Source organism: Scyliorhinus torazame, chromosome 6, assembly GCF_047496885.1.
Source record: "Scyliorhinus torazame isolate Kashiwa2021f chromosome 6, sScyTor2.1, whole genome shotgun sequence".
Lineage (NCBI taxonomy): Eukaryota > Metazoa > Chordata > Chondrichthyes > Carcharhiniformes > Scyliorhinidae > Scyliorhinus > Scyliorhinus torazame.
The window spans coordinates 304488519-304514208 of record NC_092712.1 but is presented as its reverse complement, the minus strand read 5'-3'; the positions used below and the strand labels follow the sequence as shown (position 1 = coordinate 304514208).

General features: G+C 45.7%; 1 protein-coding gene across 3 annotated transcripts in view; it reads left to right on the top strand.

The window, feature by feature from the left end:
- topbp1 (DNA topoisomerase II binding protein 1) overlaps positions 1 to 25690 on the top strand; it is a 98889-nt gene that overhangs the window by 58504 nt on the left and 14695 nt on the right. For all 3 annotated transcript variants that reach the window (XR_011947884.1, XM_072509971.1, XM_072509970.1), the window contains 9 exons: positions 2265 to 2364; positions 10756 to 10942; positions 12301 to 12530; positions 13948 to 14081; positions 14817 to 14928; positions 19983 to 20146; positions 21941 to 22081; positions 22670 to 22762; positions 23875 to 24036. Coding sequence is in view for 2 of the 3 variants with exons in the window: in XM_072509971.1 (XP_072366072.1) it covers positions 2265 to 2364; positions 10756 to 10942; positions 12301 to 12530; positions 13948 to 14081; positions 14817 to 14928; positions 19983 to 20146; positions 21941 to 22081; positions 22670 to 22762; positions 23875 to 24036 (1323 nt within the window). In the remaining variant the exon portion in view is untranslated. The remainder of the gene's footprint in view (positions 1 to 2264; positions 2365 to 10755; positions 10943 to 12300; positions 12531 to 13947; positions 14082 to 14816; positions 14929 to 19982; positions 20147 to 21940; positions 22082 to 22669; positions 22763 to 23874; positions 24037 to 25690) is intronic.

Below are 25690 nucleotides of genomic sequence, written 5' to 3'. Positions count from 1 at the left end.
CAGGCTTGAAGGGCTGAATTGCCTATATCTGTTCCTAGTTCCTATGAGTTAATGTTTAAGGTCAATGACCTTTCATCAAACCTCGACTAGAAAGTCATCGGCCCGAAACACTAACTCTTTCTCTCCACAGATGCTGCCAGACCTGAGTATTTCCAGCATTTTTAGCTTTTATTTCAGATTTCCAGCATCAGCAGTTTTTTTGCTTTTGTATTATCCAACACTGAAATATTAGATGTGACACACTTGGCTAATAAGCTGAGGCAGTCTTAGGAGATTTCATCACTTTTATTTGGAGAAAGATCACTTTATACGAGCAAAGAGCAGTGTGGTTTTTTTTTTGTGTCCCTCAGAAATAGCTTCCTGTATTCCTTGTTTTCATGCAAGCAGTTCTTTCCAGCCATCTCTTTCCTTTCTGATTCCTGAATGTTTTACAAAAATGTAGTTTAGGAACTTGTGCAAGCTTGTAATAATCCTGCCTTGGAAGTCACATTCTTCAGACATTCTGATTCTAAATAGTATTGACCTAATTTATTTGCATAAAAGCCCCCTTTGTCACAGTTATTTGGTTAAATTATACTTCTGGGCCAATTGGGCTTATTTTTGTTCACCTGATTGAAGCTTTGGCCAAGGGGTTACTCCTCGAATCTTCACCATCTTCCTGAAAACAGCCAATGAGTAAATGTATAATATAGAAGAACAGTTTGTTTGCTGATAAACTAGACCATTCTTAAAGTCAGAAATCTCCAGCCACTCAGTCTAATTGGGAGTTTTTTCTCTCATGGATATATCAGACATGGAGAGCTGTGGAGCTAGAAGTCACTTCACTCACGGCCTGTTTAGAGTTGTCGGAGGAGATTACCCAGTGCCTTGACAAAGCAGCAAGTTGAGGCTGCAGTACACAGAATATCTGTACAATCTGTATGGAAATAACCAATTAGCTATTAGGTAAGGCAATCTCTTTAATCAGCTCTAAAACTTGCCACGCTCCCAGCTGGGATTGCCTTCGGCATTGAAGGGAAAGCATATTACTTTTAAATGTGATTTTGGGTAAAACAAATTGGCATTTCAGTATGGGACATACCCTCATATATAGGAACAGGATGTGAAGTTGTAGGGTTATTGTTGAAGGCGATCTCTTACTTGATTTGTCTGAATACACATGTTAGTGTGAAAAGGGTAATAGAAACTATTGCTAGTTTTCTATTAGATAATGGTATTGCAGGTTATCGCGTGAAGGGAGGTAGATGGAATTAAGAAATGGATCAGCTATGATCTAATTGAATGGCAGAATAGGTTCTAGAGCTTGAATGACCATGTCTTGTTCCTATCAAGTTGAGCACATCGTCTTGCCAGTTTGGACGTATACCCCTCAGTACTAACATAATATGAACATACCAATCATGAGCAGGAGTGGGATATTCAGTCCCTCCAACCTGTTCCCCCATTTGATAGGATCATGGCTGATCTGATTTTGGCCTCGACTCTACTTTCCTGTCTGCCCCCTATATCTTTTGACTCCCTTGTTATTCAACAATCTACCCAACTCAGCCTTACAATTACTCAATGGCCCTGCCTCTACTGCTCTCGGGGGTGGGGGGGGGGGGTGGAGAGAATCCCAAAGACCAACCACCCTCTGAGGGGGAAAAAGAAAATCCCCTTACCTGTCTTAAATGAAATGAAAATTGCTTATTGTCACAAGGAAGCTTCAAATGAAGTTACTGTGAAAAACCCCTAGCCCCTAAACTCCAGCAGATGCAGACTGTTCTGTGTTGCTTCTCTGTCTTTCTGGATTTTGATTCGCCATCAAAAGTTAGCAAATTCCTGTGACTGAGACAAAAAGGCCAACTCTCCTGTGTAGTAGTGAGTAAGACTACTTTGAATGCAATTTTATTTTTTCCTTGAGGAGTGTTATATATTCAGTCGTTCTGTTTTATGTTGTATATTTATTTGTTGGTTGTATCTACCTTCCTGGATTATTTGTCCTAATAGAAACAATTTTTGCCCTGGCTTTTCAAAACTTGACATTGTATCACAAATATCAGATTAATCTATCACTGAACGATTATTTTAAAACATGATTTATGTGAATTTCTTCAGGATTTGAACATGCTTGCCCCATGCTGACAAGAATGAACAGACTCATGACTTTTTACCATTTGTTTTATTTAAAAGCAAAACAAAACCAAGCTGTGAGATAAAAGTTATGTGATTTTATTTAAAGCTGCTTTCCAATGCAAACAAATGATTACTGTCACTTTTGACAGACTTGTGCTGTGCCAGTGGCCGAGGAACTGGAAAGTGAAAATGATGAACAGTCAAAGGATGAAAAAGCTTTGCAGGAGGATCAAAATGAAGGAGGTCAAGGTAATTACAAACCAGCTGACTATCGGCCAGCACATTTATTCACCTGACTATTTGCAGTCACTTAGAGGTGAAACAATATTTTTCATTATTTAGTGATTCATCATTGTAACTTTGAAATTAGTGGTGCCATTAATTGAAAATGTAAGCCTGGCATGTTTGTATAATGCCTTCCCTATTTGAACCGAGGAGCTAACCCATATAATTTAAATTGGCTAACTTATGAACTAAAATAGGATACAGAAACGCCATATGAATGTTATTGAGCCTTTATGTGCTTTGACTACAAATAGTACTTCAAAGCAGGGGCTATTGTAATTCTGGGGCTTTTGGCTTTTATGACATTGTGCCACCAGGATTTGTCCGTTTCTAAATGTCCCGTCCCTCAGTGGGAATAGGTCATGCCTTGAGAACTACCATCTATTTTTTAAAAATATAAATTTAAAGTACCCAATTCTCTTTTTTTCAATTAAGGGGCAATTTAGCGTGGCCAATCCACTTAGCCTGCACGTAGATCATAGAATTTACAGTGCAGAAGGAGGCCATTTGGCCCATCGAGTCTGCAACCGGCTCTTGGAAGGAGCACCCTACCCAAGGTCAACACATGGGTCCACCCTATCCCCATAACCCAGTAACCCCACCCAACACTAATGGCAATTTTGGACAATAAGGGCAATTTATCATGGCCAATCCACCTAACCTGCACATCTTTGGACTGTGGGAGGAAACCGGAGCACCCAGAGGAAACCCACGCACACACGGGAAGGATGTGCAGACTCCGCACAGCCAGTGACCCAAGCCGTAATCGACCCTGGAGCTGTGAAGCAATTGTGCTATCCACAATGCTACCGTGCTGCATCTTTTTGGGTTGTGGGGGTGAGACCCACGCAGACACGGCGAATGTGCAAACTCACGCAGACAGTGACCCGGGGCAGTGATCGAACCAGGACCTCATTATAACCACTAGTATGGCATATGTGTTATGTCAAACAATCTTTGAATGAATTTCCAAATTTTTATTACTACTTTGAATATTGAATCCTGGGCAGAACGGTGGCACAGTGGTTAGCATTGCTGCCTCACGGCGCCGAGGTCCCAGGTTCGATCCCGACTCTGGGTCAATGTCCATGTTGAGTTTGCACCTTCTCTCCGTGTTTGCATAGGTTTTGCCCCCGCAACCCAAAGATATGCAGGGTAGGTGGATTGGCCACGCTAAATTGCCCCTTAATTGGAAAAGTGAATTGGGCACTCTAAATTTTTTTTTTTTTTTTTAAAGAATATTGAATCCCTCACACCTGTCCAATTTTACATTGACAATGTCAATCTATCCTTACTTCATCTATGGAGCCCATTACATACAACACAGGTAACATTTGGCAAAACTGGGAAGAGATGGTGGAATATCATAGATTCTGTGGAGTCACAATGCTGGAGGTTTCTTGTGGCAGCAAGAGCATTCCATGATCCTCGGATTTAGCTGCATTGTTGTGGTATTCCTTCACTGCCAACTTTCTCCAGGGCAATTAGGGATGGGCAACAATGCTGTCACTGACGCCCACGTGCCATGAGAGAATTAAAAATCAATGCTGCAGTGTGACTGGCAGCATAGAGGGGATTGGAAATACTGATGCCTCTTTGCAAACATCTAAATATTGGCTTGACATGTTCACTCTGGAGTGCATAGACACGTTTTGTAGATATTGGGAGATGCAAATAAAAATTAAGGCCCAGAATCTGCTGCCAAAATAATGACAAACCTAATGGCACTCCACATTATTCACAATTGGTACAGTAACTTATGATGTGAAAGAGATACCCAGTGAATTGCAAATTGCCACGTGTTCCTGGATGATTTGCAACATTTGGCTCGTGAAAATGACAGCTCGCCATTAACCTGTCCCAAGTTTCATGAAGTTTTATTTTTTTCCATTATACCATTAAACTCACCACAGGGCTTGTACTTGACAGTACTTTTTTGTACTGAGAAACTTTATGTTGCTGCAATGCCAATCAATCCTTCCATCCCAGAATGGGAACGGTTGAAACCATTGAATCTCATTCCCACAGCAACTGTTGCTGATTTCTAATATTTCAATTATTTTATCCTCCTTCCTTTTTTAAAAAACAAATATGTTTATTAAGAATTTTTCAACAAAATTTTCAACCATACAAACCCCCCAACCCCCGTAACAAAAAGAAAAGAAAAGTCGCATAGCAAGACATAAACATGGCAAATCAATATAATACAGAACTTTGTACATTGGATTCCTCCCGTACATATCAACTTTCCGGATCATTTATGTATTTTCGTGCTCAAGTGCCCCCCAGAAAAAAAAAAAAAACCTCCCCCCCCCCCCCCCCCCCCCCCCCCACATATCCCCCCGAAAGCGATGTCCCGTCGTCCCGTCCCCCCCCCCCCCCCCCCCGGGTTGCTGCTACTGTCGTCCGAACTTCATCTAACGCTCTGCGAGATAGTCTAGGAACGGTTGCCATCGCCTGGAGAACCCCTGCACAGACCATGTCAAGGCAAACTTTATCCTCTCCAACTTGATAAACCCTGCCGTGTAATTTATCCAGGCTTCCACTCTGGGGGGGCTTCGCATCTTTCCACACTTAACAAGATCCTTCGCCGGGCTACCAGGGACGCAAAGGCCAGAATGCCGGCCTCCTGCACTCCCGGCTCGTCCACCACTCCAAATAGTGCTAGCCCTCAACTTGGCTTGACCTGGACTTTCACCACCTTAGATATAGTTCTCGCAACTCCCCTCCAGAACCCATTCAGTGCCGGGCACGACCAAAACGTATGGGCATGGTTCACCGGGCTTCCTGAGCACCTCCCACATCTGTCCTCCACCCCAAAGAACCTGCTCAGCCTCGCCCCCATCATATGCGCTCTGTGAATAACCTTAAATTGTATCAGGCTAATCCTGGCACGCGAGGAAGAGGAATTAACCCTACTTGGGGCATCTGCCCACAGACCCTCTTCAATCTCCTTCCCCAACTCCTCCTCCACCAAATCCTCCCCCTCTTCTTTCATCTCCTGGTATATTGCCGACACCTTGCCCTCTCCGACCCATACGCCCAAAATCACCCTGTCTTGAATCCCCTGTGCCGGGAGCAGCGGAAATTCCCTCACCTGCCGCCTCACAAACGCCCTCACTTGCATGTACCTGAACGCATTTCCCGAGGGTAGCCCAAACTTCTCCTCCAGCGCCCCTAGGCTCGCAAACGTCCTATCAATGAACAGGTCCCCCATTCTTCTAATCCCTGCCCGATGCCAGCTCTGAAACCCCCCGTCCATCCTTCCTAGGACAAACCGATGGTTATCTCTGATCGGGGACCACACCGAGGCTCCCATCGCACCCTTGTGTCGTCTCCACTGCCCGCAGATCTTTAGCGTTGCCGCCATCATGGTGTACCTTGTCGGCGAGAGCGGCAGCGGTGCCGGCACCAGCGCCCCCAGGCTCGTTCCTTTGCAGGACGCCATCTCCAACCTCTTCCATGCCGCCCCCTCTCCCTCCATCACCCACTTACGGATCATCGCCACGTTGGCTGCCCAGTAGTAGCCACCCAGATTCGGCAACGCCAGCCCTCCTCTATCTCTACTATGCTCCAGGAACCCCCTCCTTAGCCTCGGGGTCTTGTTTGCCCACACAAAACCCATAATGCTCCTGCCTACCCTCTTAAAAAAGGCATTGGTGATCACAATTGGAAGGCACTGGAATACAAAAAGAAACCTCGGGAGGACCACCATTTTAATCGACTGTACTCTGCCCGCTAGCGAGAGTGGCAACATGTCCCATCGTTTGAAGTCCTCCTCCATCTGCTCCACCAGCCGCGTCAAATTAAGTTTGTGCAGGGCCCCCCAGCTCCTAGCTACCTGGATCCCCAAGTATCGAAAGCTCCTTTCCGCCCTCCTCAACGGTAGGTCGTCTATCCCTCTTCCCTGATCCCCCGGGTGCACCACAAAGAGCTCACTCTTCCCTACATTGAGCTTGTAGCCCGAGAAGTCCCCAAACTTCCTTGGGATCTGCATGACCTCCACCATCCCCTCCACTGGATCCGCCACATACAGCAACAGGCCATCTGCATATAGCGACACTCGATGCTCCTCTCCCCCTCGGACCACCCCGCTCCATTTCCTTGACTCCTTTAATGCCTCAATTGCTAATGCAAACAACAAGGGGCACCCCTGCCTCATCCCTCGATACAGCCGGAAGTACTCCGACCTCCGCCGATTCGTAACCACACTCGCCACCGGGGCTCTATATAGGAGCTTAACCCAGCTAATAAACCCTCCCCCGAACCCAAACCTCCGCAACACTTCCCAGAGATACTCCCACTCTACTCGGTCAAAGGCCTTCTCCGTGTCCATAGCTGCCACTATCTCCGCCTCTCCCTCCACCGATGGCATCATAATCACATTTAGGAGCCTCCGCACATTGGTGTTTAACTGCCTGCCCTTTACAAATCCCGTCTGGTCCTCGTGAATCACCCCCGGGACACAGTCCTCAATCCTCGTAGCCAACACTTTTGCCAGCAACTTAGCATCTACGTTGAGGAGCGAGATCGGCCTGTACGACCCACATTGCAGTGGGTCCTTATCCCGCTTCAGGATCAAAGAGATCATCGCCTCCAACATTGTCGGGGGCAGGGTCCCCCCCCTCCCTTGCCTCATTGAAAGTCCTCACTAGCAACAGGGCTAACAGGTCTACATACTTCCTATAGAACTCCACCAGGAAACCATCCGGTCCCGGGGCCTTCCCTGCCTGCATGCTCCCCAGTCCTCTAATCCAATTGGTGCCCCCAAACCAGCCACCTCCTGCTCCTCCACCCTCGGGAACCTCAGTTGGTCCAAGAATCGTCGCATCCCCTCTTTTCCCACTGGGGGCTGGGACCCGTACAGCTCCTCATAGAAGGCCTTGAATGCCTCATTTACTTTCACCGCACTCTGCACCGTAGTTCCCCTTCCATCCTTGACTCCACCTATCTCCCTCGCTACCATCCTCTTACGGAGCTGTTGTGCCAGCATCCGGCTCGCCTTCTCCCCATACTCATACATCGCCCCCTGTGCCTTCCTCCACTGTGCCTCTGCCTTCCCTGTGGTCAACAGGTCGAACTCCGTCTGGAGACTTCGCCTCTCCCTGAGTAGTGCCTCATCAGGGGCCTCTGCGTATCTCCTGTCCACTCTTAAAATCTCCCCCACTAACCTCTCCCTTTCCCTGCCCTCTCTCTTCTCCCTATGAGCCCTGATGGAGATTAACTCTCCCCTAACCACCGCCTTCAGCGCCTCCCATACTACTCCCACCTGCATCTCCCCGTTGTCGTTGGCCTCCAGATACCTTTCAGTGCACTCCCGCACACTTCCTCGTCTGCCAGCAGTCCCACATCCAACCGCCACAGCGGGCGTTGGTCCATCTCCTCCCCCAGCTCTAGTTCCACCCAGTGCGGGGCGTGGTCTGAAATGGCTATGGCCGAATACTCCGTTCCCTCCACTTTCGGGATCAATGCCCTGCCCAGAACAAAGAAATCTGTCCGGAGTAGGCCTTGTGTACATGGGAGAAAAAAGAAAATTCTCTGGCCAAAGGCCTGGCAAATCTCCACGGATCCACTCCCCCCATCTGGTCCATAAACCCCCTAAGCACCTTGGCTGCAGCCGGCCTCTTTCCGGTCCTAGATCTGGAGCGATCCAGTGCTGGGTCCAACACCGTGTTGAAATCCCCACCCATTATCCAACTTCCTACCTCCAAGTCCGGAATACGCCCCAACATACGTTTCATGAATCCAGCATCATCCCAATTTGGGGCGTATACATTCACCAATACCACCCACGTCCCCTGCAACCGACCGTTCACCATCACGTATCGACCTCCATTGTCCTCTACTATGTTCTTGGCCTCAAACGACACCCGCTTCCCTACCAGTATTGCCACCCTTCTATTCTTCGCATCCAGCCCCGAATGGAATACCTGTCCTACACATCCCTTCCGTAACCTGACCTGATCTGCCACCTTCAGATGTGTCTCCTGAAGCATGACCACGTCTGCCTTCAGTCCCTTTAAGTGCACGAACACTCGGGCCCTCTTAACCGGCTCATTTAGGCCTCTCACATTCCACGTGATCAGCCGGATTGGGGGCGGCCACCCACCCCCACCCCCCTGCCGACTAGCCATCTCCTATTTTAGGCCAGTCCCGTGCCCGCGCCTCCCGCACCCTCCAGTCCCTCAGACGGGGAACCCCCGCCCCGACCACCTCTTCCCTTTTCAGTTCCCCCTCGGCCAATGCAGCAGCAACCCTATTTCTCCCCCCCGCTAGATCCAAATCTAGCTCTTTTGCTCCCCCCATAATACTTCCGTAAGTCTGCTGACCCCGGCTTCTCCCGCCTTCCCGTTGACCTCCCCACCCGTGTGGAAATCCCTCCTCCTTGCGCTCCTCCATCTCTCTCTCTCTCTCTCTCCCCCCCCCCCCCCCCACCTCCCTAACGCGGGAAAAAGCCCGTGCTTTCCTGAGCCAGCCCCGCCCCCTGTGGCGCAGCTCCTATTGCGGCCTTATCCCAATTCCCCCATCCCGGGTCTCGCCTCCCTCCAGCACCGACGCCCACATTCCTCACGGTCTCCCCATCAAAACTCTTCCCCCATCCCCATCCATCGTCCCACCCGTGAAACATTCTTTACCCGTATTTACAACCCTGTATACAGTCAGCATCTCCCCCAAAACCCCAGACCCTCAGTTCGAGTCCAATTTTTCCATTTGGATAAAGGTCCAAGCCTCTTCTGGCGTTTCAAAATAGTGGTGTCGATCCTGATACGTGACCCACAATCGCGCTGGCTGCAGCATTCCGAATCTCACCCTTTTTTTATGCAGCACCGCCTTGGCCCGGTTGAAGCCAGCTCTCCTCTTTGCCACCTCCGCGCTCCAGTCCTGGTAGACTCGGATCACCGCATTCTCCCATCTACTGCTCCGCTCCTTCCTGGCCCATCTCAGGACACTCTGTCCGCGAAACGATGGAACCTCGCCACTATCGCCCTTGGCGGCTCGCCAGCCTTGGGTCTCCTCGCCAGGACCCAGTGAGCCCCTTCTAGCTCCAGGGGGTTCGGAGAAGCCTCCACACCCACCAGCGAATGGAGCATCGTGCTCACATACCCCCCGGCATCGGCCCCCTCCACTCCTTCAGGGAGACCCAGAATCCTCGACCTGTTCTCCAGGACCTTGAATCTCTCGTCCCACCTCTTGTGCAGCGCCTCGTGCGCCTCCATCTTCACCGCCAGGCCCAAGATCTCGTTCTCGGTAGTTTTGTCCCTCACCTCGCGGAGCTCTACTTCCTGGGCCTTCTGGGTCTGCTTCAGCCCCTCGATCGCCATCAGCATTGGCGCCAGCACCTCCTTTTTAAGCTCCTCCACGCAGTGCCTGATATACTCCTGCTGGTCCGGCCCCCATGCTGCTCGAAATCCCCCTCGTTTCTGCCGCCGCTCCAAAGCCTCTTTTTCTGCCGCTCCACTTCTAGTCCCCTCCATACACAACGGAAGAGGAACCTTGCTCTCACCTTCCCACACGGGAATCGGTCAAAACATTTCCGTTGGGGCTCCTCCGGAGAGCCCAAAAGTCCGTTCTAGCGGGAGCTGCCGAAATGTGCGGCTTAGCTCCGCATCGCCGCAACCGGAAGTGATCCTCCTTCCTTTTTGTGTGTCTCTTTTTGTTCTCTTTCTTAACCCAGTTTTTCTCTCTCTCTCTCTCTTTCTTTAACTCATCCACTCTAATTCATGCTCCTTCCCCATTGTTCATTTATCTTTTTCTCAATCCTTAACCCTCCTTGGTTCCCACATTCATTATGGTCCCGGAGCCTTGTTGTCAACCAGCATTGCCAGCAACATACAGGATAAATAAATATTCTAAACCTCTGACATTTAAATCCCAGAAAGTGTGCTGCTGAGGGCAAGACACAAAACCTAAAACATCTTAATAGACGAATGAGTTACCAGTTCTCTCTGTTGGTAACCTGGGTTTATCCTTGTATTCTGACATGTTATTTTCCGTAGAATCCCAACCGTGCAAAAGGAGGCCATTCGGCCCATCACGTCTGCACCAACCCTTTGAAAGAGAACCCCACATAGGCCCACTCCCCGGCCCTATCCCCGTAACCCCACCTAAGCTGCAAATCTTTGGACTGTGGGAGGAAACCGGAGCACTAGGAGGAAACCCACGCACACACAGGGCGAATGTGCAAACTCCACACACACACAGTCACCCAAGGCTGGAATTGAATCCAGGCCCCTGGTGCTGTGAGACAGCAGTGCTAACCACTGTGCCCCCCCCCCCCTTTTGAGGGCAAGAAACTATTTCCTCCACGGAGTACTTCAGATTTGGTTTGGTTCACATATTCAATACTTCTTGCAGATTTGACAGAAACCTCTGAAATGAGAGAGAATTTTCAGCGTCAGTTACAGGAAATAATGTCTGCTACAAGATTGGAGAGGTCAGCAGCACACCGTGGAGCCATTTCGAGAGGAGTTCTGGAATACTCCCCATCATCAGCTGATGGCACCGTTCGTTCAGGACGTAGCAGAGCACTGGAATCCCTCAGGTGTTCTATGGGTCTTTTTGGTCATTTTTTAAATTGAAGTTTTTAAAGTTTTAATGCATTAACCTTTTTTGATAAATTTATAAATCAGAGCATTTTTAACGTAATTTTGTGCAATTTGGGAAACCTTATCAGGGAAATTCAGACCTACCATGTTGCCAACTGTAACACGAGGTGGGATCTTTCTGCACTCTGTTCAGATGGTACTTTATGCCTAGCCAGTGGGAATTCTGTTCTCTTTCATTATGTTTTTAAACATGGTCGAAATCCAGCTTTACAGATTGTTCCTGTTTGATCAGTCTGTTGTACCTGCCCAATTCAGAAACCTTCGACTAGTTTACTTATTAAAAGGTTTACCTAGGTGTCTTTAATAACAAGAACAAACACAAATTCAAGTTCAACAATATTTATTTAACACATAATTAACCCGTAAATTTCCCACAAGATATACTGTAGAGGTACCCAAGATCAGTTTGTACTACCCGCAAAGGTGGCTTCGTAGGGCTATGGATTTGATCACTGTGTTTCTCTGGTCTGGTCAAGGTCACCTCCCACATCGAGTCTTCGCTGCCAAGGAGTGCCTATTTTATCCCCCCTTGGCTTTGCACCTTTTTCCCACTTCATGTAGCCTTTTGCCAGTGGGGTATTGAGAGGGGGTTTCAGTGTCCAATGATCCGATTGATGCCCGATTCACAGGTCACCTGGGCCCACCCCAGTTGTCCATCTCGAGTGGCGTTATACGCACATACACCAAATTTCTTGACCAGACCAGAGAAGGAAGGAAAGAAGAGACTGCCAGCGAGAACCATCTTTGTGAAGACAAACCAGAGGAACGCAGTGATCAAATCCATTGCCCCCTTATAGTGAGTTTGGTGGGGGAGGGGTTGGCGGTTGCGTTGGGGCTCAACAGATCGGGACGTCATTTAAATTGGCACCCGGATCTCTCGCTACACTGAGGAGTTCCGTCGAGTGGAGCTCTTCAGTACTGCAAACAGGGCTAGGTTCAGCCTCGTCGGGCATTCCCCACTGAGGTGCCATATCTAACCAGAGTCACGATAGAGAGTGACTGTGAGAACTGGGAAACATGCGGCTAAACGTGCTTGCTATGGGACATAGTTCCCATTTGGTTAGATCGTGTCCCTTGTATAGAAATGTTTCTACAGATTCCTGAAAGATTCATTTAGAACATTCAGTAACTATTTTTTGACTACAGTACTTTACTTGGATGAAAAATATTCTTATTTGGTTTTGTTAGTGGAATGCACAGTATCAGTAACTAAAGTAGAGCCAAAAAACGTAATTTTAAAAGCACAAATTGCATTTGGACTTCCAACTTAATTTTACAAAAATTCTGTTTTTAGGCGTTCACATTCAACAGTTGTGGATGTCAATACAGAGCCATCACAGAATGAACAGATTATTTGGGATGATCCAACAGCCAGGGAAGAGCGAGCCAAGTTGGCCAACAACCTGCAGTGGCCAGGCAGCCCTTCTCAATACTCTGAGCAGTTTCCGAAAAATACAGAGCAAGTGGAGGAAAGAAATACAAAGCACAAAGACTCTTTAACTGATTCAGAAATCGCTGCGATAGGTATGTTCAATTATTCCCAAATGTACTTTGATCCTTTTTGTGCTGCAACATCTAACACCTTTTCCCAGGTTCTCCGTGAAGTTTAATGCTTTTTGAAATTGTTATTGGGTAGGCTCATGGTAGTAAATAACTTCTGTACTCCACTGTTTAAACATGCCAATGAATAGAAAATCCTTGGAGCTGCTTAACTTTGTTAATACTTTGCCAGGCTCGGCCTGATTCAATTTAAGGTCGTTCACCGGGCCCACATGACGGTAGCTCGGATGAGCAAATTCTTTGGGGTAGAGAACAAGTGCGCTCGATGCGCGGGAGGACCAGCGAACCATGTTCACATGTTTTGGGCATTTCCTAAGCTTAGGGGGTACTGGGAGGGATTTGCGGGGATCATGTCCCGGATGCTGAAAACAAGAGTGGTGATGAGTCCAGGGGTGGCGAGTTTCGGAAGACCCGGGAGTCCAGGGGGAGAAAGAGGCCGATGTTCTGGCCTTTGCTTCCCTGATAGCCCGGCGGCGAATACTGCTGGCATGGAGGGACTCAAAACCCCCGAAGACCGAACTATGGCTTTCGGACATGTCAAGTTTTCTGGGTATGGAAAAAATTAAGTTCGCCTTGAGGGGATCTGTACTGGGGTTCGCCCGAAGGTGGCAACCATTCATCGACTTCTTCGCGGGAGAGTGAACGTCAGCAGAGGGGGGAGATTAGGGTAGAGTAGGAGGGATAAATAGGTGTGTAATGTCTAGGGGAGAGGAGCGGGCACGTGCAGTATGGATTGATTGAAGTAGTGGTTTTATATTGATGTTTGCACATTTCTGTTAGCTGTAACTGTTTACAATGCCAAAAAAATACCTCAATAAAATTGTTTGTTAAAAAAAACTTTGTTAATAGTTTTCAACCAGTTTTACTTTTAAGTGGATAAAAGTAAAATACTGCAGATGCTGGAAATACACAGCAGGTCAGGCGGGCGGCATCTGTGGAGAGAGACAAATACATTAGAATGGTCACCATTCACTAAGGTCACAGACCTGAAATGTTAACTCTGTTTTTGAGGCGCATGTACTCTATTCTATCCTGGGAATAGTCCACTGTCTCCCGAGATGGGTGGATGTCAAACTAACCCTGAGCTCACCCTATATTCTGTGTCTATTTCCTCACTATTTGAATTTTTTCTCTTTTGAAAAGAAATAACGCTTGGTCCTACTTACAGTGAGGGCTGAGGGAGGGTCGAGCACCTGGTCAAAATGGGCCCCTAGTTTTCAATATTATTTGTATGCATTGTAAAAGAGCTGTAATCAAAGACTGAGCAAGGTTGTAAGTTTAAAAAGTAAACCAACACAAGAAAGTTGCAATGTATGTGTAGTGTGCATTTTGCAGTGTTTACGTGCAACAATCTCTGATAGTAATTCTACTTCTATATCAGAAATTCCACAGTGTCTTACTGTAACAAATGGTGACGTTCCAATGAAGGATGACCGCCTCACCCCTACACCTCAGGCTCCCAGTATAGCATTTCCACTGGCAAAACCTCCTGTGGCACCACAACCCAAAGAACAGGTCTGGAAAACATATGGGATTTATTGTAACAGTACAGGAAACTGTATGTATGTGTTACGTTGAGAGAGGGGAGGGTGTGGTGAGTAAGGGTGAAACCCAGAGACTGAAATTCATCTGACCGCAAGAATGTTACTGCATCAATTTCTGAATCTAAACTTTAAGTGGTTTTTAGTTTTAAGGTTTGTTGAAGTTTCTCTTCCATGATGTTGCATTTGTTCAATAGATTTAAATTATTAGAAGTGCTTTCCTGTACATTTTGCAGGACGTATTTGCAAACTGGAACTCTTTTTTGCTTTGTTGTGGCGAGAGGGTCATCATCATTTTTGCAGTTTGACATTTCTGTTTATTTTGCTAGCTTTTCAATCTTCAAAAGGATATCTTTGAATTCACATTCAATTGCCCTCCCCCACACAAAAGAAGGATCAATTTGTGCAAGTATGCTGTGCCACTATGGCACTCGAAATCTAGCCTTCGTTTGATCAATGGTGCCTCGTGTACCTGAAGTGATGCAGTCTATCTCTTGTCTCAAAAAAGGAAAACTGCAAAACTGAACAACTCCATGTTCACCAGAGCTTGAAATCAGAAGCTGAGCCCTAGGCAGGCCTAAACCATGAGACGTTTGACATCTCAATTTGAAAATCCCAGGAACAATGAAAAATAAAGCATGCCTTGCTATATTTCTGTTTAGGTTATCGAAGTAACTGAATCTGCTGATGTTTTGCTTGTAACTTCCAGGTTGCTGTGGGTGAGAGCAATGCCAAAGAAGCGCGCATTCAGCGCAGGTTCCAGTTATCCTCACTGAACCCTCAGGAGCGGATTGACTACTGCCACCTTATTGAGGAGTTAGGTGTGGCGTTTTTCTTGTAATTTGTGCTATTGTACCTATTTTCAAAAGAGCAGAGAAGGTTAAAGGGAGAATTAAGAGAGATGTTCAAAGTTATGAAAGGTTTTCGTATAGCAGCTAGCATGATTTGGCAGTGAGGTCAGTGACCAGTTGGCACAGATTTAAGATGGGTGACAACAAAAGACCCCGGTGGTGAGGTGCTTGGAATAGTGGGGATTTTCTTTGGGAACACAACAAGTTGGTGGAAGCTGATTCAACAGTAACCTCCAAAAGGTAATTGGACATATACCTGAAAAGGAAGAAACTTACAGGGCTACAGTGTAACCATAGGAAACTGGAGCTGGCACAGGTATGATGAGTTGAACAGCCTCCTGTGCGTTAAGAATCTATGACTCCTGAGAACTCAGATCAAGTTTAGCAGACGTAATTTGTCTTTCACAGTCGATACTAGCTGCCATATTTTACCCATGTTCTTCCAAGTGACAATTCATTTTGTCTGGATTGCAGTCTCTAGAAGTTTCCCAACCAGCATAGATAACTGGCTGACTAGGTTTATCCCTATCCCCTTTTTTAAATAGGACTTTAACAATTATAACCCTCCAGTCCTCTGACACCACTCCCATATTCAAGGAGTTTGTGGCCTGAGCCTCCAATGTTTCCATCCTTGTATTGCTCAGCACACTAGGATGCCTCCAGTTAGACCGGTGACTTCTCTGCTTTGAGCAATTCCAGCATTTGAAGTACCAGTCTTTATTCATATTTATCCTCTCCAGTTTATCTACTCCCCATTCCTTTACTGTTGGATTGTTAGCATCCTCTTCTTTTGTGAAGGAAGTTTCAAAGTATTAATCTCCAGCTCTCACCTAGTCATATTTCCATCCTCCAGCATTTCTTCATATTTCAACACCTTGTTTCTTTTCACCTCTCCTTCGAAATCTTTGAATCCTCATTGAGTCACTATTAACCAATTTCTTAATTCCCTCTTGTCACAGCTCCTGGTTATCCAACTTCTCCCTCTTGGCTAATTCTATGACAATATCCCTTTCTCGTCTCCCTCTTTGTCTTCTGGTGCTGTCCCGACTTGTTTCAAAACTTCCATAAAAAGCCCATGTTTGATTTCCCCCTCAGCAGTTTTACCTCCAACTGACCCATCTAGAGTGCCAACTGAATCATTTCTATTCATTCACTGCCACCTCTCCTGCACTTCTCTTTATCGAAATCCCTCTAATCCAGTTTCCAACCTGTTAAAAGCTACATTCTGTTATGGTTTCCTTTCCTTCCTCCTCTTCGACCCCATTACTGGGGGTGGCATGGTAGCACAGTGGTTAGCACTGGTGTTTCAGAGCTCCCCAGTCCCAGGTTCGATTCCCGGCTTGGGTCACGCTCTGCGTGGAGTCTGCACCCCGTCTCTGCATGGGTTTCCTCCCACAGTCCAAAGATGTGTGCAGGTTCAGTGGATTGGCCATGATAAATTACCCTTAGTGTCCAAAAAGATTAGGTGGGAATACTGGGTTACGGGGATAGAGTGGAGGTGTGGGCTTAAGTAGGGTGCTCTTTCCAAGGGCCGGTGCAGACCTGATGGGCCGAATGGCCTCCTGCACTGTAAATTCTATGATTCTATTACTGCCTTCAGCGCTGATCTTAGAATCCCTCCAGTACAAAAAGAGGCCATTCAGCCCATCGAGTCTGCACCAACCCTTCGAAAGAGCACCCCACCCAGGCCCACTCCCCCGCCTTATCCCCGTAATCCCACCTAACCTTTGGACACCAAGGGCCATACTTAGTTTGGTCCATCTACCTAACCGACACATCTTTGGACTGTGGGAGGAAACCCAGAGCACCCAGAGGAAACCAATGGAGACGTGGGGAGAATGTGAAAACTCCACACAGTCACCCAAGGTCAGAATCGAACCCGGGTCCCTGGTGCTGTGGCAGCAGTGCTAACCACTGTGCTGCGGTGCTGCCCCAATGATGGCTGTTCCATCCTCCTCCAGCCCACCTGCCAGTCTGCGCCAGTTTCTCACACATGGGAGTTTCTAATTCTGTGCATGCAACACACTGCCATTGGTGGGGTTACTGGGTTATGGGATGGGGTGGAGGTGTGTGGGCTTGGGTAGGGTGTGTGGGCTTGGGTAGGGTGTGTGGGCTTGGGTAGGGTGTGTGGGCTTGGGTAGGGTGTGTGGGCTTGGGTAGGGTGTGTGGGCTTGGGTAGGGTGTGTGGGCTTGGGTAGGGTGTGTGGGCTTGGGTAGGGTGTGTGGGCTTGGGTAGGGTGTGTGGGCTTGGGTAGGGTGTGTGGGCTTGGGTAGGGTGTGTGGGCTTGGGTAGGGTGTGTGGGCTTGGGTAGGGTGTGGGCTTGGGTAGGGTGTGTGGGCTTGGGTAGGGTGTGTGGGCTTGGGTAGGGTGTGTGGGCTTGGGTAGGGTGTGTGGGCTTGGGTAGGGTGTGTGGGCTTGGGTAGGGTGTGTGGGCTTGGGTAGGGTGTGTGGGCTTGGGTAGGGTGTGTGGGCTTGGGTAGGGTGTGTGGGCTTGGGTAGGGTGTGTGGGCTTGGGTAGGGTGTGTGGGTTTGGGTAGGGTGTGTGGGCTTGGGTAGGGTGTGTGGGCTTGGGTAGGGTGTGTGGGCTTGGGTAGGGTGTGTGGGCTTGGGTAGGGTGTGGGCTTGGGTAGGGTGCTCTTTCCAAGGGCCGGTGCAGACTCGATGAGCCGACTAGCCTCCTTCTGCACTGTAAATTCTATGATTCTATGACTTGAAAACTTTTACTTTACAACTATCTGATCACCTTCAAGTCCTGAAGTAGTTGAAATCCCTTTTAATATCTGCATCCTTTCCATTCTCTGCCAGCGCCAACAGCTCTAGCTTTGCATTCTCTTTAATCAGAAGCTGCATTTTTCCACCTAATATATTAATTTCTTCCATCCTTTCTCTGTCTCATAGCTGCCAGTGTGATCATTCTTCCTACTGTGACAATGAGTGAAGACATCACAAATGAGATAATCGCTTTACGTACTTGAGCACTTTCTAATGTAGCACACTGAATTTTGACCTGGCACGGATGGCAGGACGTCTGTAGCCAGTTGTGGTTACGTGCTTGGGAGCAGCACGGACTGGGGATGGAAACTGGGATCCTGCTGCTATCAATTACTACCATTCTGGTTGCTGTGATAAAATAAAGAGTGTGGTATTGATGCGTTAAATCATTAACAGAGGCAACAAAGTATGGTTTGTTTAATTAAATAGTCTCCAAAATCCAGCAGCTATAATCCTAATGTAATCTTTGTAATCGTGCTTATGTGATATTTGGGTATGAGCCTACTTGGGTTTGTAGAATCATCGTGAGGGCAATTCGTTTACATTGGATCAGTGGACACATGCATCACTACAGGCGAATCTACGGTATCAATATTCAGCCAGAAAATCCAATGCCTGGCTACCATAGATTGGATAGATTGCCCAACCAGTGCCCAGTTCTCTCTCTAACTCCCTTTGATCCCCTGTGCAGTGAATATTTTTTATAGCACGTAATTTTGAAGATCTGCATTATTTCCTACCCCACTCTCTTAAATGGTGTCCATTTCCGCTCACCAGGAGGCCTATACACTCTGTATATTGGTTACCCATCCTTTGCAATCCTGTCTTAGAGAGTGAAACGGGAGTTCACAATCTAGGGAGGGGTCGCCTCTTTATGTCATTGGCTTTATAAGGGATGAGTAAATGTTCCATCCCTTAATAAGGCTGCCTGCGAAATGCCAAAATCGGTGGGGACCTTGCACAATGAGACTCCAACAGAACCAGAGGAAATCCCAGCCCAAATTCTTCTACATCCAACATAGGTTTGTTTCGAATCACCTAGTTTTCAGAGCACAGCTCCTTCCTCAGGGCACCTCAGAGCTGTGCTCCAAAAGCTAGTGATTCGAAACAAACCTGTTAGACTTTAACCTGGTGCTGTAAGACGTCTTACTGTGCTGACCCCAGTCCAACGCCGGCATCTCCACACCACAACATAGGTTCATTATGGAAGAAAGTTGAACAAATTTGAGTTAACTAATTCTTGATAAACTCTTGTTTGAGATAGTCGATTAGAATCAGAAAAGGGTGATCACGGGTGTTGTGTAGGCATTACCGATTAAAATTGTGGCTATGTTACAATCTCTGACCAAATGGAATTCAAAAATGTTTCGGATAAAAAGATTAACTTGACCTTGGGCAAATTGGGAGTAAATGTACTCCTGGAATTACTCCTAGAATTTAGATTAAAAGTCAACATTTCTTGGACTCATAAACACCAAATGAATTTAAATTGTCTGTTTATCTAGACTAAAGACTGAGATAAATTAGATGGAATTTTTGCCTCAGAATTAAACAGTTGGAAGCCCGTGCAAATTGTTGACACGGATGTGGAGTTGAGAATAGACCAACCAAATTGGTACTTAAAAAAGATTTTGATGTGTTGGGTAGGCTGGGTCGAGGTGAACTGCACTTGATGCAGTGTAGCGAGAGACAGACCTCCAACACTTGATAAAATGCAACACAATTTTATTCAACATCCAAACTATTATACATGTTCAACTGTGGGTTGACACTATGCTGACTTGACTGGAGACCTGACACTAGCCTGACCAGACTAACTTAGCTACCACATGGTGTAGGCACTGGCTAGCTCACGAGCTCTGACTGTCTCAGAGGCTGGGTCCCGAGAGAGCAGGAAAACTGGTGCCCTCTGGCTTTATAGTGGTCGTGTCCTGTCTGGTGATTGGCTGCTCTGTTCTGTGTGCTTACTGGTCATCCTGTGTGTCAATCGCTGCCTGTCTGCACTCCATTGTATACATGGATGTATATTATGACAGATTTTACAGTAACAGAAATCTTACTGGAAAGCTTTATAAAAGATCCAACTGATTAAACCTTGGATACAGGAAGTGCAATCCAGACAGATATTTTCTGCTGGAATTCTGTGATGTAAAAATCTGAACCAATCATATCATCATTTGCAGTACATGTATCTTCAAGGTTAGTGATTTGACTGTTCTTGAGTAAATGTGCGATTGGATTTATTTTTTAGGTGCAGTGGTACTGGACAGACAATGCTTTGACCCTTCCTGTACGCACATCATTGTCGGACAGCCATTGCGTAATGAAAAATACTTGGCTTCAATGGCAGCTGGAAAGTGGGTTCTTCATCGGTCCTATCTGGAGGCCTGCAGAGCTGCTGCCAAATTTGTCCAGGTTATGTATTCCCAGCAAACTATTTCAACTAAAAGCAATGCACAAGAACTGATTTTGTCCCATTCAAACATATACTGTTATTGGCAGAACTCATTCATAATATAAAATCTAAATTTGGTTTTGTGTTCCTTCATAAACCCACTAGGGAGATATAAATATGACTTGATGTCTCTAAGATATATTTTTGCCTATAAAAATAAGATGTTGAGTCCTCTTTCCTACTATGTTCCGTCTGTTTCTATAAAATTTCCCCTTCTCTGCAATGTGTGAAATAGCTGTTGCCCAGGAACCTATCGTGACCACCTTCCTATCCATCTTCTATCATTCACTTGTTCTTTCCCCATTTATCTTCCCCTGATCTTTGCTTTAGCCCTACCTGCTATTTCTACCTCTTGTTATGGGCCAGGGTTTAGGGAACCCCAAAGTGTATCATGGAGTTCACTGACCCACAACTTTTAATAGATTGGTATGGGGAGCACACGGCCCACTCTACAGGTGTGGTACAGCAGAAATGGAAAAGTACTTTTTAAAGTAAAACAATGTTATTTCTATGAACTCAAGTTAATCTTTTTAAAACTGCAGTGAACATCTTAGCAACATCAATTCAAATACAACCCCCAAAGAATACAACACTAAGTAATTCTTAAGCTGTCCTTTTTACATCCAGAAGACTTTAAAAAAAAAACTTTAAACAGAAGCACAACAGGTTAAAGTCACTACTGAGAGCAGTTATTAGTTTTAAATCATCAAAGGATCGATTTACATTTTTTAGATTACAGAGAGAGAGACTCGTACACCTTCTGGCTGTGACTGCAGCTATCCAGCTCTGAAAATGAAACTAAAACACACCCTGCAGCAAACCGCCTAAAACGAAAGTAAAAAGCTGACGGACAGCCCAGCTCCACTCACTCTCTGACATCACTGCAGTAATAAACACCCATTTCTTAAAGGTATACTCACCACAGATATTTATATACACACCCATTTATAAACACCCATTTCTTAAAGGTACTCTCACATGACACTCTGAATAGCCCTATTGCTCCTGATCCTCCTATGCTGACCCCACTACATCACTTTGTTTCAGCCTAGATATCCTCCAGCGCATTTCACTGGTAGCAGCAGTATTGTCCTCTGTCTGCCTCACTCCTCTGGTTCACCACATTCTTTCTACTCAATTCTTCCCCAGCCTGCTCTTTCCCATTTTACCCACCCTTTCCCTTAGCTATGTCCTTCACTACTAAAGACCCTTATTTTTCACTACTTTATTGTTGATAAAGTAGTGAAAATTTCACATTGAGGTTAATCCCAAAACATACCCAATTTTCTTCTTAGAGTAAATCGCCCCTTGAAACTGAAGATGTATTGGCATTGCTTTCATCACCCAATCCTTTAGCCCTTTATGCTGCACTGCTAGCCCTTTCTTTACTTTTAAATATTTTACCTTTTGCTTAAACACTTGCCTAAAATCTATCTCCATATCCTATCCATGCCATCCCTGGGTATGTCCAGTCCCAGTGGCAGGACATACCCACTATAAGTGGAGACACGGGTATACAGTCAGGAGGGTGTTGCCCTGGGAGTCCTCAACATTGAATTCAGACCCCATGAAGTTTCTTAGCATTGGATCAAACATGGACAAGGAAACCTGCTGGCTGAATCTCATACCTCACTGTGATGAATATGTACAATAACCAGGTGGCAAGATGGATTTGAAGCATTACACAATATTATGGTGTAGAGCTTCAAACAAAGAATATTTACTGTGAGCACTATAATCACTTTCTTTTACAGGAGGAGAACTATGAATGGGGTAGCAGAGTCATCCTGGACGTGTTGCCTGGAATTAGTGTACAACAGAAGAAGCTTGCAGTTGCAGCCATGCGATGGAGGAAGAACCTGGAGGTGATGAGACAACAGGATGCTGGTGCTGAGGTACTGTCATGATGAACTACGCTCATTGTTATTTAGCAGGTACACATTAGGAGTTATTTTCTGGACATAAAGTTATTGAGCGGACCTGGGAAAACTCAACCAAAATGATTTTAACGTTTCTATACTGAATTCGCAAACAGCGATTCCTAAACTTCCACTCTTCCCTGACGCCGCACGCCTTAGTCTGCCAGGCGAGGAGGTTCTACTCCCAATGGAGGAACTTGAAAAGAAACACCCTTGCACTTTTGGTCTTAGTGACATCTGGTACTATTTAAAGTGACAGAATCTGCACAATTGAATTCTAACAAAGTGTTTGCATTTCCAAGAGGTGAAGAAGGGAGACTTAGCTAGTGCAGTGAGAAAAGGAAGACATGTTTTTTGTCTCAATTAAACAATGCACAGCAAAGGCAAAATGTCTTTGCATCTATTTTTAAAAATTATTTCTAAGCTTTCCCTGTGAACCTTTGAAGCAATAATAACTTCAAGTAGAATTACAGAGAGAGAAATACTCCACCCTTTTTATTTCAGGGAAATTAATTCAGAACATACATAATATTTGACTAAATAGCATCTCCTTTGTCTCCGCAGATTGGTGCATTTACGGGTTGGAAAGTTATTTTAAATTTTGATCAAACCAAGGAGGCAGGCTTCAGGCGCCTTCTGCTTTCAGGTGGAGCTAAGGTTAGTTATTTTATAATGATTCTTTTAGTTTCCAAAGATCTTGTATTGCTTGTATGGGTAATTTGTCCATCCATTTGAATGGCCTCCATCTGGCACATGTCCATGAAGAACATTTCATAAATCCTGTGTTCAAAAGCATCTGTATGGGCCCAGTATTCAGATTAACTGAGATACTCGCTCTGTGGTCATACATCATATATCCACTTGACTCAATATGAGCAAATATACTCGTAGCACAAGGATTGAGGAACCAGTTAATAATCAGCGCAAAACCAAATAATCAAATAGCTATTATTTACAACCGGCAAGTACAAGAGAAACTACTCGATCAAAAGACATTTAATGTAATGTTCTGGCAGAATGTTTCAATTCGAGCCACTGACCATAACTGTTTTACAAAATTCTCAAAGAAATCACTTGACTTATAAATGTGTCCTAACATTCTCGACCTTTCCATGCAATATGCTTGTACTGGGTTTTCCTGCTGTTGTCTCCCGGGTTCTGCACAGGCTCCACTTTTCGAAGCTCTGCCATTTCCATGTTCCTGAGAAAAATCCCGTACTCCACTTTCAAAATAACTTATTTTATCGCTGTTGTTTTCTTGAGTGGCTGAAGTGCCAGCCTGACTCGAGTGAGGCTCTCATGGATTGGACTCCTATCAATGAACACATTATGTATTTTAACTGCCTCGTAAAGTAAGGGTAACACTTACCCGGGCACATTGGCCCAGTGGGGTCGATCCCAGCCCCGGGTCACTGTCCGTGTGGAGTTTGCACATTCTCCCCGTAACTACGTGGGTCTCATCCCCACAAACCAAATAGATGTGCAGGGTAGGTGAATTGGCCACTCTAAATTGTCCCTTAATTGAGAAAAAAAAAGAATTGGGTACTCTAAAATTTTCTTGTAAGTGGGTCAGGAGATTTTGGGACTGTCCCCTCGGACTCATTCCCACCTGCAAAATCATTTGCCTCCTGGCCCCATGATAGAGTGAACATATAATCATAAACTTAATTTAAAGAATACAGTAAGTAATCTCAAATTGATGTCGACCGACTTGGGTTTAATATAATCCTGTATTAAATACTGATAGTGTAACTTTTCTCATACTTCAGGTACTTCCCAGTCATTTAGTACTGGAATTCAAAGAAGCTACGCATCTGTTTGCTGACTTTAGCAAACTAAAACCCGAGGATCCAAGAGTGAATGTGGCTGAGGCTCTTAAACATAATGTGTTGTGTCTCAAACCAGAGTATATCGCAGACTATCTCATACAGGTTTGTCCTACATTCTAAATCTTCTGTGGAGTTATGTGGTGTAGGTATTTACTAATAAATGTATTGGACTCTAGTGTCCAGCAAATAAAAATAATTATTTTTTTGTAACGGTTTGTGGTTATCCCTGTTGCTTCACAGCGCGAGGGTCCCAGTTTCGATTCCCGGCTTGGGTCACTGTCTGTGCAGAGTCTGCACGTTCTCTCCGTGTCTGCGGGGGTTTCCTCCGGGTGCTCTGGTTTCCTCCCACAAGTGACGAAAGACGTGCTTGTTAGGTGAATTGGATATTCTGAATTCTCCCTCAGCCTCGCCGAACAGTCGCCGGAATATAGCGACTAGGAGCTTTTCACAGTAACTTCATTGCAGTGTTAATGTAAGCCTACTTGTGACAATAAAGATTATTATTATTAACCTGTTAACGGATCCGTAAAACAACTAGGACAACCTTCAGATCTAGAACTGCCTAATGCTTTGGACATTGACCCTGTGTCAAAGCTTGATCTATCACCCAAAGCATTAACCTAATTTTGCGCTTTACGGATTCTGACAGGCCAGCTATTTTCTAAAATTTCTATTTTAATGTACAGTTTTCACCAATTTCAATTAATTTTTTATATAGTTACTTCTGTTTGTTGTCTTCAATTACAAGAGGATGGTTTCACTTGGTCTTTCATCTAATCAGTTTTAGTTTATACTCAAGTTGTTTCAACTATTTTCTAAATTATAAAGTTTGTCTACCCACATGATGGTTCATTCAGCAATAACACTCATGCGTCTTTGAATCATTATCCAGAGTTATTTACAAAAACAGTTAGTCCAACTCCGTATTGTACAACCATGGAATGACATAATAGTTTGTTTCTTATCTTCTTGTGCACTCTTTCCCCTTTGGGGAATAGTGGGTACGTGTTGGAAGGAATAGCAGACTGATTAACAATCTGGTAGGACCACGCCAGGAACACTCCATCCACAGCCAACAAGCCCTGGAGCGGGACATGAACCACCAGCACCTGTCTCAGAGGCAGGACTGCTTCCTGCTGAGACGCAAGAGTTCCATAATACAAAGTGGCTAGCATGGATTTAAGAGGAAAGCTCAAGCTTGACTCACATTATTGAATCCTTTGAAAGAGTAACAAAAGATTAGAAATGGGTCATGCGATAGATGTCATACATTTGGATTTTCAAAAAGCCTTTGATGAGGTCGACTCATTACTAAAGTCAGAGCATGTGAAGTCGGGGACGAGTAGCAAAATATATTGCAAGCTGCCTAGAGAAAAGAAAAAGGGAGCTAGGACTTACAGGTAGTTACTGTGACTGAGAGAAGGTGGGAATTGGTGTTCCACAGGGTTTAGGGCTGGGGCCATTGTTCACAATTTACAGAGTTAATTTGGACTCTAGAATCAGAAGTACAATTTTAAAATTCATGACCAACAGCAAATTGGGTTCTAGCTAATACTGAAGAAGAGTAGGGGCCAAAGACAGTCACCCATAAATCCAATAATGTCTCTACCCAAAGAGTGGGTAGTTGGTGAATGTATAGCTTAGATGCAGAGGAAGCTAGAAAGGTGCTGGTGGGGTTAGATGAAGAGGAGTGGGGGGAGGCTCACTTGGAGCATAAACATCAGCATGGAGCAGTTTGGATAACTGAAAGAGGCCA